The sequence below is a fragment of the Bactrocera latifrons genome, unplaced genomic scaffold (assembly GCF_001853355.1).
Source record: "Bactrocera latifrons isolate USDA-ARS-PBARC rearing strain unplaced genomic scaffold, ASM185335v1 scaffold_21, whole genome shotgun sequence".
In the NCBI taxonomy this organism is placed as follows: Eukaryota; Metazoa; Arthropoda; class Insecta; order Diptera; family Tephritidae; genus Bactrocera; species Bactrocera latifrons.
In genome coordinates this window covers 514,948-526,810 of record NW_017535630.1, presented here as the reverse complement: position 1 = coordinate 526,810, position 11,863 = coordinate 514,948, and the positions used below count along the sequence as shown (strand labels likewise).

The 11,863-nt window shown below is 40.0% G+C and overlaps 1 protein-coding gene across 1 annotated transcript in view; it reads left to right on the top strand.

Annotated features, from left to right (window-relative positions):
• Window positions 1-9,284, top strand: part of LOC108968305 — a 186,497-nt gene extending 177,213 nt beyond the window's left edge. The window contains exons 2-3 of the mRNA XM_018932253.1: window positions 7,193-7,326; window positions 9,171-9,284. Of these exons, the coding sequence (XP_018787798.1) occupies window positions 7,193-7,326; window positions 9,171-9,284 (248 nt within the window). The remainder of the gene's footprint in view (window positions 1-7,192; window positions 7,327-9,170) is intronic.
• The last annotated feature ends 2,579 nt before the right edge of the window (window positions 9,285-11,863 follow it).

Here is an 11,863-nt window from a genome sequence, read left to right as displayed (position 1 = left end):
GTCGTTTCCTTCAGACATTTCCATATACAGTTCAAAAATGGAAGAAATCGGATAATAACCACGCCCACCTCCCATTCAAAGGTAATGTTGAAAATCACTAAAAGTGCGTTAACCGACTAACAAAAAACGTCAGAAACACTAAATTTTACGGAAGAAATATCAGAAAGAAGCTGCATCCAGGCTTTTTTTTAAATAGAAAATGGGCGTGGCGTCGCCCACTTATGGACCAAAAACCATATCTCAGGAACTACTCGACCGATTTCATTGAAATTCGGTACATAATATTTTCTTAACACCCTGATGACATGTACGAAATATGGGTGAAATCGGTTCACAACCACGCCTTCTTCTAATATAAAGCTATTTTGAATTCCATCTGATGCCTTCTCTGTATAATATATCCATTAGGAACCAATGGTGATAGCGGAATAAAACTTTACACAAATACGTTATTTGATTCGAGATATAAAATGTTCGGTGACCCCCGCACTTAGCCCTTCCTTACTTGTTTGTAGATCTTTTCGTACGAATCGAGCACGGGCACGTTTCATAAAGAAAACATTAATCAATATGTGTTTAGTCGCTCCGTAAGAGATGTTGAGATCTTTTCCCACTGTTTCTTAACATTTTGCGATGTTTTTGTTATTAACAGAGACGTATGCATGAGATAAGTTCTCGATGACTTCACGAACCTCACTGGTTGCTTTGCTTAATTAATTTTCTTTGGATTGAAAAATGACCTGAATGGGTCAAGTATGGGGCAAGATCGCAGCGACGACACGTGACAGAGGCTGCTGACAAGGCAATGAACTGTGGAACCTCTTTATCGGTACTGTTATTCTGGGCACTTGGTTCGAACACATCTAGGACTCTGTAAGAATTAAATATTTTAAAAGCAATACATAAAAATATTTCAACTTCAAACCACTTAGTGGTTTTCCAGTTGTTGCTTTTGTAGGGGTTATAAATCCAAGGCTGTTTCAGATACAATTGTCGTTAGAACGATAAGTAGTATGCGTTCATTCTTGCATTGGCCACAGCTTTAATCATTCTTTGCCGAAAAAAATGGCGCATTTCATAAAGTTTTCTATTCAAAAATAGGTTTCTTTCACCAGAATACCACAGCTTAGAGCAGTATGAGTCCAACAATCGCTGTGAGATATCAGTCATGAGAGAGGTAGAAAGCCCACAGGATATGTCGAGCATCTACATATATAAATCATTACTGGCCTTTCTCAATCTTTCATTCACATTTAAAGCAAGCAGTTTGCTGTCCTGTCTGGTGGGGTGGGGTCCTTGAGAAAGAGTTCCGTGCCATTTATCGAAGAGAATCTGCTTGCAGGGTTTTTGTATTTCCCAGTGAAAGTAAGCAGAACCGATTTCCCTGGATGCAATCCCAAACCCGCTTGTGACTTTTTGGTCAACCTTTTCAAAGACTTGCTCTAACTTGGAAACCCATTACAGTCCGTTTTATATTTTATATTGCGCTTTAGCTTCAACTCCGATTCCCGTACAACGCATCAAGTATTCATTAGTCAAAGTTGAAGAATGACATTCTTTGCTCATTTTTATCAGCGGCGACGCGCTTATATAATATAAAGGGAATAACTAATGAGGCACTCCGTGAAAGTGATATGCCGAGCCATGCGTCATTCTCCCTAACCACGAAAATGATTTACATAATTACATTGAAAGCGATTGGCAGGCAATAAATACGGCTTATTAAAACTAATTACAATTACAAACTGTAAAATAATTTATCCAGCACACAATTGAATCAGCGGCGACCATTTATTTTCTTCACCTATTATTCTAGCGATTTCCTGTTTGCTGTTTGCTTAGTCACCGCAAACAGAACGCCCTACAATCCCCCAGGCAATATATGCGTGTATGTATGTATATATGTATATATGGGTGGACGCTTTGATTTGCAGCGTTTTCCCCGTTTCATTTATTGCATTAGTGTTCGTGATGGATTTCTTAATTTCTCAATTTCGATTGAAATCGCCAATGAATGCGAATATAAATAAGTTTGCGTGTGCATGTGTGTGTGTGTGCGTTTGGCGTAGATACAAGTCGCTTTTCATTCAACAATCGACGCTTATTAAGCAGAGCATTTGTTTGTTTAATTTGTATTCCTAAACGTTTGCCATAATGATTTAGTGCTGCGCCTCAGGTGGCTACTGTGCGCTGGAGCGCTCCAACGGACGGACGGACGGACGGACAAACAGAGGATGCATGCACTTACAGACATTCTTATGGTTGCATTGGCTTCCATATGGGCACGTGGTCGCTCTAATTGGTGTGTAGGTTAGTTCCCTATGACTTGGGTTAACTTTGGAGAAGTAGATACGAGGGAGGTCCAATAAATTTTTAGCGAAACGAAAATTTTGGAAAAGTGGAACGTTTCAGACTCCTTTCAGCTCTTTATTATGGAGCTAGTCTCCAATTCCTTTAACTCGTCTGAACTATATGTTTTCTAGATATTCTCAACGTTTCCTCACTCGCATTTCATCGAGCCGAGTGTCTTTTTCAACCTTGGAAAAAAACGGATGTCATACGTAGTAAAAATTTGGAGAAAACGGTAAATCTGTCAGTAGTTTTGAGCTCATTTCAACCACTTGGGGCGTGGCTAAGAATTGGGTAGTCCGATAAACGTTTACTGAAACGAAAATTTTTAAAATATAGCCTTCTGCTAGCTCGATATACTCAACCCAGCGAGTTTCCAACTTCTTTAATCCGTTTGAAATATATATTCCCTGGAGGTTTATAAAGTTTCCTCATTAGATTTTTTCATGTTTGTAAATAAGAAACAGTCGTATGAAGCAAATTTGGAAGAAAACGAAGGATGAGTCAGCTGTATGCAGCCTATTGCGACCAATTCGTGCGCGGCGAAGGTAGGGTTGTGAGCCGATGCATTGTCATGCTACAAAAAAACTTTTTTCTTGTCAAATGGCGACATTCTTCGGCTTCTAATCAACACAACGATTCGGCTTTAAAGACCTCTGCGGCTGTGTAAATGTTCTCCATGCAGTAGATGTACTTAGTTTAGACTCTGTGAGTCTCGTTGAAAACGGTGGGCATTCCCTTTACTGCTAATACATGGCTCTTTCCTCTCTTTCGGAACCAATTTGGCGCTAAGGTACACGGTTTCGAGTGTTCTCTCCTCTAAGATGAAAAATGTTGTAAGCTAGTGCTCGGAAGTCTTACCTACGAAGTCTTACAACGAAATAGAAAGCATAGCTAAAGCTGACACTATCCGAAACTGACACAAATTTGTAATGGGTTCATACTTTTTGTCCATTTTTAATGGTTTTATAATCCAATATATAGGAGCTTTACTGTCTTAGCTGTCCAAGTGTATTGGATTGTGCTTAATCGATATCCTGCCGTGAAGTGACCTCAGAGTTACGCTTGCTGTCCGTAGAGAGCCAATGCGTCGCCCTTCATTCCAGCAGCGGTCTCATGCCCAATGCTTTATGAAATATATGGATTACGCGGTCTTTTGAGATACAAACTCTCTCAAATATCTCACTAAAATATAAACAGTGGCTTGTCACGAATCGAGTTGGTTTGGATTGTTCCGTTTAGGGTTGTCGATGGTTTAGACGTTTTTTAACCTCCGTTTTTAGCCTTTTTCGCAACACTGAGACTCATCAATTACCAAGGTTCGACCACTATGAAACTCGTGAAATCGTAAATTTCTGTTCCGTTAGTGGCGCTTTCAGATGATGAGGTTAAGTAATTATCGAACTACCCCCGTATAGACATACATATTTCTATAAGCGGGTATTTAAGTTTGTAGATATAGATGAACGCACCTTCGTTGCACTCTCGTATAAACACACACACACTCCGCACGAAGTTTAGCTGGCAGCCTCGCGACCGGGTAGCAATCGCAATCAGCCTCACAGCGGGACCACTGCCAGCATACGCAACGACCACTGCCCACTGTGCTGAAATTACATATTCCCAATATTCCAACAATACACACAGCCATACATACAAACATCCGTCTACGTAGCGGAGTCGCCGCAGCGTTGCACAATGCGTCAATAAACCGCGTCCCCGCATTGATTTTGCTTCAGCGATTTACTTATTTAGTTTTTGGCCGCTAGCAGGCGGATGCCTCAGCAGCGGCGTGTGGCATTTGGCAAATGCAGGTGCACGGGTATGTGTGTGCGTGTGTTTGCAGCTGCGGTTGATGCGTCCATGCATACCGTAATACAATTTAGTTAGCTGTGCCGTCGCTAGCAAATTGAGTCTGTTTATATTAGGCGTTTAATCGATGTTTTCGCCGTTATTTTGGCATGTTGCATGGTCGCGCTGTTTGGCTGCGTAAATGGGCTTAAGTGATTTGTTGCACGCGCAGGGGGAAACATCGATCGATTTACAATAAACACAAATTGTAATTAAATATGTACATCTCCATGTATGTGGGCATAGCGGCTGTCAATTAGAGTTTGCATTTATTTCCAGGTAAAATTGTTAGAAAATATAGACCTAAAGAAGCAGTAGATTCTCTAAATCACGTCAGCAGGTTTATAAGATTAAAATATGTTCATTTAGTATCCGTAATAAATCTCTGATGGGGATGTTCCTCTAAAAAATCAAGAAAACCAAGTTCCAGTTTTTGCCAACAGGGTTTTCGCAAGCTGCTCTGATGGATAATTATTCAAACAACAACAGGTGCGAACCATGCGATAACTACTAGGTGCATAATAATCTCCCGTTAAACTCCCGGGGTGTCTAGCGTCTCACTACCAATATGCGCGAACTGGTGTTTTCCTGTAGCCACATAATTTCTCTCACTTGTTGTTAGTACAGGTCCAAATTAAGATTTTAATCATTAGGGAACAGCTGAATACCACCAAACATATGGCAAACCCTACCAGACCATCAATCAAAGGGTTAACCACCCTTTGTGATGGCTCACCGCGTTTCGATCACGCAAGCTTTCGCTAGACGTTGTCCTACGTGATCTGATCTTCTGATCACTTCAGTAATGAATCGATTTTATTGCGGTTCGCGGACGGAAATTTGGAACTTGGAGTTTCTTGCGTTACGTTGGCTGATTGTATAAGGTCTGTAACGTTAATTAAGATTTGCAGTCACCAGGTGTATTTTCACTCATCTTGGACGCGTGCTCAAACAATATTGAGTCAAGCTCGTCAGCAGGCGCTTGTCAACGACCAGAACTTGATCCGACCTACTAACTCTTAGAAAATTCAATCTCACCACAATTATAGGGGTGATAACTGGACTGACTCTCAAATGGGTTTGCACGCGATGCGCATCTAATCTATTGCCAAACCTGTATAGAGGGAGTCAAGATGGCATTATCTAGTTATTTCCGCCGCTATTGAGTCGAGATTGAAATATCTCGGTAGACACATCTTTGGAGAACCTAGCGAAGTTGCTGTGATTGACTGATCGCCCTAATAAATTTGTGGTAAGCAATAAACGTTGAGGATATGTGGATTCATTAGGCGTTTATGGGTAACACAAAGTACCACTATCTGTCCAAGTCAGATTTTTAGATTTTTTTTTTTTTTTTTTTTTTTTTTTTTTTTTTTTTTTTTTTTTTTTTTTTTTTTTTTTTTTTTTTTTTTTTTTTTTATTGTTTTGTCAGCAACCCTACGAGCTAACCTAACCTAATCATAAAACTGTCCAAGGGGATTTTTAGCACAAAACCCCATCTTTATAACGACTAACGTGGTAAGCCGATCACATTTCTATAACGCGAGATAGATATCTGTTGTCAAAATATTGGATTTTTAAGTCTGGAAAGATCTAGTAACCTTTCGTATATTTTCGAACACTTGAAGAAAAATAAACACATACAATACCTAAGGTATAAGACCAATCAATTTATTGACGCATAATTCTAATATTTTCTAAACTTATGTTGCGGTGATTTCAATGATAGATTTTTAGATCAACGGTTCTACGAAAAGGTGGAAGTTTCAAAATGACCATTAGCTGGTTGCTTTCGGCATATTTTCTCTATAAATAACGTGAGTCTAAAAAAATAAAATGCGATGTCGATAAAGGCAGTCAAGCAGTTATGGCCAAGGTTTTTAAAAGCAAAAGCCGTGAAGATGTCTGCTGAAATCCTCCAATACTCAGCTTGGAGTTAAATCAAACACTCTTCATGGCCGCCTGATTTCCTTGAGCGTTAAGCCTGGAAAGGCGTGGAAGATATTTTGTTTCTTGTCCTTTTCGTTGCCAATGTTACTCCAACAATATTATCTGGTAGCAATTTGGCAATTCGGATTCCGCGATGTCTGTCTTTCATGCATAATAGCTTTTACTAGCTTTTAACAATATCAAAGGTCCGGAGGGTTCTGAAACAATGGATATTATATTGCGCTGTAATTATACATAACCAAATCTTTAGTGAAAGTCCAATAATTGAATTGCTTGACTTAATTACTTAAGAGAATTTCTCTAAATTCTAAAAATATTCTCTTGAACGCCACGCTCAGGATTATGTATACTTGTGTAGTTAATTTTATCGACCTACTAAAGACTTTTCTTGATAAAATAGTAGTTATTGGAATTGTTATTGAGATACTATGAGCCACTTATTTCAGTAAAGAGATGTCAATCAAGATGTTTCTTAGAGTTCATAAAGAATTGGTCACCGTTCTGTACCTCGCCATTTTCCATTCCCTCTTGCAATGTATGGATTTTGATACCCTGTTCTGACGTGAGCTTAATTTTAGGAAAGCCGTTCTGTATCTAATGAAACAAATACTAGCGAAAAGGTGCCAGCGCTGGGCTAAGAGGTGGATGAGGCAAAAGTTGCCAGCCGCTGTTTTCCAAATAGTTTTCATGCGGTCTTGCAACTTGAGGTTGAGCTCTGCAGTGATGGAAAATTACTGGTCCAGTCGTAAATACCCGGCGTTTATCGGCAATCGTACGCGTCATTTTAATAAGCTAAAGTCGGCAGCGTTCCCCACTAAAGGTTTCATCCGATTTTAGCAGGACTTGCCGTTTTGAATACGCCAAACACATAGCGTTGCCTTGGCGTCAGGAATATTAGGCTTTCTCAATGATTTGGCTGGTTGGCCAGGTACCAAATATGATTTTTTGCCATTAGGGTTGTCGTAATATAACCGAATATGGTTATAGACCATATTATAAGTGAATTTTTTTTTCACTTTGTAAAATCCTGTTCCAATAACAGAGATATCGCGATTCCAACTCTCGAAAGCTTGGTATTCACATCTGCAGCTAGTGAATGTAAAAACCTTCTTAGAACCAAAAAAGAGTACTTCAACACCTAATCAAAGCGAAAAGCCCACATGTGGGTATGCGCAGGTGTGTGTTTGCATAGCCCATTTAGCTGGAAGACGTGCTAGAGAACGCCCGCATTGCAGCAAAATGTGACGCTATGCTTTTGACATTAATATTTTTACGTCGAGGAAACAATTAACCGACGGATGCAAGGCGGCTACAAACCGCCAAAGCTGCCGCACGAGCAACCGTGCCATCAACAACATTTACACACACACACACACAAACCTACAGGCTGTCGAGAATATGCTGTGGAAAGAATGATGTCAATTTAATAACGAAATAATAGCTGCAACGGGTCTTAAGTTAGTAAACGTAACTGCACACAGTACAGCAGCAATAACAACAACCGCAAACAACATAAACAATTGCCAACAATTTACTACACCATCACCGGCAACCAACTATGGAGTACAACAACAAACAGCAAGTAAAGAGAACAACTGGCAACAACAACAACAGAAACAAGATTAAACTTTGACTTCGGCTGCAGCGAAGCTATAATAMCCTACACGGTTGCATTTCTTGTAGCTTTAAATGGCATATAAAGGTTTTTCTTGATTTTGGGCGGTCAATTTGTATGGCAGCTATATGATGTAGTACTCCGATCTAAATGATTCTTTAAGAGAATGTCGAGTTGCTTTGGACAATAATTTGTGCCAAATTTTGTGTAGCTAATCAATCACATAAAAAAGTTTTCCATACAATAACTTGATTTGTAGCGGTCAGCTTGTATGACAGCTATATGATGTAGTGATCCGATTGGAACAATTTTTGTGGAGATTATACCGTTGCTTTGGCTGATAATCTATATTAAGTTTCGTGAAGATATCTCGTGAAATAAAAAAGTTTTCCATATAAGGATATGATTTTGATCGGTCAGTTTGTATGACAGCTATATGTTATAGTGATCCGATATCGACGATTCCAACAAATAAGTAGCTTTTGAAGTAAAAAAGAGCGTGTGCTAAATTTTAGCTAAATATCTCAAAAACTGAAGCATTAATACGCATGTACATATACAGACAGAGGGTCAGCGGCTTAGCTCGTTCCGCTTCTGTTTCTTTATATACAAAATAGGGCCTCCGTCTTCATATTCTTGATGCTAAAGGCTTTATCACAAACTTAGTATATGCTCTGCAGGGTATAATAGCAGCAAGCATAGCAAGAACAACAACAACAAACGGCAAGCAATAGCAATAATAACCGAGCCGAACAGTGTAAAACGATGGTAGTGGCAGTAAAATGTTGCATGCCGCCGTTAATGATGATGGCAATATAACTTACGACGAATATCTTAACAAAAACCCAAACCATAAACAACGTTGCATCAACAACTGCAACAACAACAATAGCAAGCAGTGAAGTCGCTGGTGGCAAGCAATCGGGCTGAGTGAGTGTTGTAGGAAAAATCTACGAACAAAGAAGTGATGAGCCACCTACCAGCAAAATGTTTATGAAATAACAACAACAACAACAACTGAAACAACAATGCCAAACAAAAGCAGCATAAAGCGTTGCAGCGAGTGGCAAAAGCAAAAACTTTGGAATTGTATCGTAAAAGATGAAGGTAAAACGTGCAACTTGAAGCTGTGCCAAGGCCAAAAGTGCCATCCTCCAGCGAGCGCTGCAGTATGTGTGTGTGTGTGCATATATATGTCAGTATTCATATGTATTTCTTTGACTGTTTGCATTATTATATGCATGTAGTATTTATTGCTGTTCTCATTTTGGACGCCGATAGTGAATACATACACACACACACACTTAAAAAAGGTATACACAAGCCCACTTCAAAGATATACTCATCGTATATGTGAATATCTATGAGTACGCCATCAATTGTTTTCCTTTGTTGCTGCACATAGTACCTTGTGCCGCCCGAAGACCGCCGCCGACCATCTTCACAGCCACCATCGTCATCGCTAACATCACCATTACCATCAACAACGACAACGACAACGACCGCATCGTCACAATAGCGGCGGCGCAGCATCTCAAGCAGGTGTTACTGGCAATTACTTGGCACACAAAGTGATCGAACATAACAACAACAACAAGCAACCGAGAATAATTCGAGCAACTGTCGGTTGTCGTTTGCTACTCGTATCTGCTCGTCTCGTAGGTATACGGGCGATAGCTAAATCGTCTACAAGCTAGCTGCAGCTAGTAATCAAGTGCATGCTTGAAAGGCAACAATACTTTTGTCGGTATAAGAATGAGAATGGCAAACAAAAAGGTGCAAAATTATGCTACTTAACAGTACATGTGAAAAGTACACAACACCTGTAGCGTTATAGCGGAACAACGGTGGCGATTCATTAGTCAGTGTCAGTGGTGAGTGGAAGGGAGACCACAAATGATAGAATGATAAAGCGCACTTTTTAGATGAACCACTCTGGCGGTTATACTTTTGGTGATTCGGAGGTTAGCTTTCGGCTGGTGGGGGTTTCAAAAATGACATCGCACACTGTAAGCTAAAATATCAACTGAGTGAAGATTGCAGAAATAATATTTAGAAAATCCACTTGAAAACCAGATCTGTGTGAGAAGTAAAGCCAGAGATTTAAAATTGCAACTTGATTAAGAAGTAAACTCCGTTGACTTCATCTAGAGTGATCATCGCTTAAAAGCAAAGATCTAACCAGCGTTCAGATATTTTCGTAACCCTTGAAAAAAATTTATCAGAGGAATTCGTCTCTTCGTCGTGGCACGAGACTAGCTAGAAATGTTGAGCTTAGATATCATTTTATGCCCCCCCGAACTCTCCATCTCATTCCCGTCCGAATAATATTTCCTTTGTGACATAAAATTATAATCCAAGTTATTTAGGGAAGGCCTGGAACAGCGATATTGTTAGGACTGGGTAGGAGATTAGGAAAGGTTGCTAGCATATGTCCACTTACCCATATTTGACTATTCGAGTTAATTAGGGCCGAACAGCGACACAGGGCTGACAACTCGAAAAGGTCAACTTCCTAATGTTTGTTCAGTCGATTTCCTTTTATGAGAAGAAAGAAAGTCATGACTTTCAACTTTAAATAACTTCCAAAAGAAGTCAACTAAATGGAAGCCTTCCGATCTAAGTGTTTCCAACCAGGCTGTTGATGTTTGATGTTTTGAGGCAAAAGGTTATACAATTAGTAACTAAGCAGTATCTGTTGTGTTGGTATCTCTTTGAAAATGGGAACCGGTATATAACTTCTCTGATACAGCAAAGTATATACAGATGATGTTGTGTTTTAGTACCAAGAGCAATCATTATCGGAATAATATTTTGCTTTCGAGTAGGCTTTCGAGTAGGCTTGTCCATAGGCAGATAGAAGCCTAGGTCCATCCCAGACCCGAAGTTGGATCAATATGTCGATTTTCAAACTCATCGAAGTAGACTACAGTTTAGGAGCATACAAAGACTGAAAAAGAAGAAACTGAAGACGATGAAACTTGAAAAAACGAAGGCTTTAAGATATACATATAGAGACCGCAAGTTTTAAGGAACTTCCTCTGTCTAGTTTGTTATCAATCAAACAAGAAGATATTGCTGGAACCCAAACGGCACAACAGTCTTTCAACGTTACCGGAACAAGACGGATTTTACGCGAACTAGAGCTATTATTTCCAGGATTTAAAGTTGATTGGATCGTTAACTGAAATCAACTGTGTCCACTACAACAATAACATATTTCTTTAACAACATATTTCTTCAACAGTGCGTCTACTATGCGACCAAACTGCTGTACGAGTGAGCAAAACAACAGCTAGCCGCAGCTAGAATACCTTGGCTCGGCTAGAGGCGCACTATTAAAAATAAATCAAGGCATTGTAACAAAATCAACTGCCGTCAGTTGATTACAGACCAAGTGGCGTAATATACGGCTGGCAGCGACGTCAAGTCGATGAGACAACATTACAGTTACAGACTACTAGAGCCGTGTCCTTGAGCGTTGTTAGAAAGCGCTACTGCCATCGAGATTTTCGTAGACTCATACGCCTAGCCGCGAAGACAATGTAGTGGCTACTGTTTGCAAGCTTCTACGCGATCTTAATAGTTACCACGAAGGATTGCGTTGTCTGAAGCTTGAAGAACCTGATGCTTGGAAGCGTCAAAAGTGGTTGAAGAGATGCGTTACAGATGCAGAAGTATCAGAATGCAAGTTACCGATTGCTTAAAATAACGCGCAATAAGTAATAGGGCTGGACACTCTGCCAGCTAGCCGAGCTCTAGTGTTCCACAAGTTCACTTAATGTGTTGTGCTGCAGCTAAAAATGGCAGACGTACCTGTTGCAATCTCTGCCGCTGCAACTTCAATCCATGTTAGGTATATAACTATGACGTGCTACAAAAAGGTCATAATTGCTGCAACGCGATGCGAATTGCTGCCATCGGCTCCAGTTACTGCCGAGCTTACTATATCGCCGCTACCTGCCAACCAGAAGAGTCAACAACACGCGAAAGCTACGTATGCGAGCACCGCCCGATAAATCTAAAAATAATTCGTGGTAACTATATGTCAAAGCCTTAAGGGACTACCAATAAATTTGTTCGTATAGCGAGCGCCAC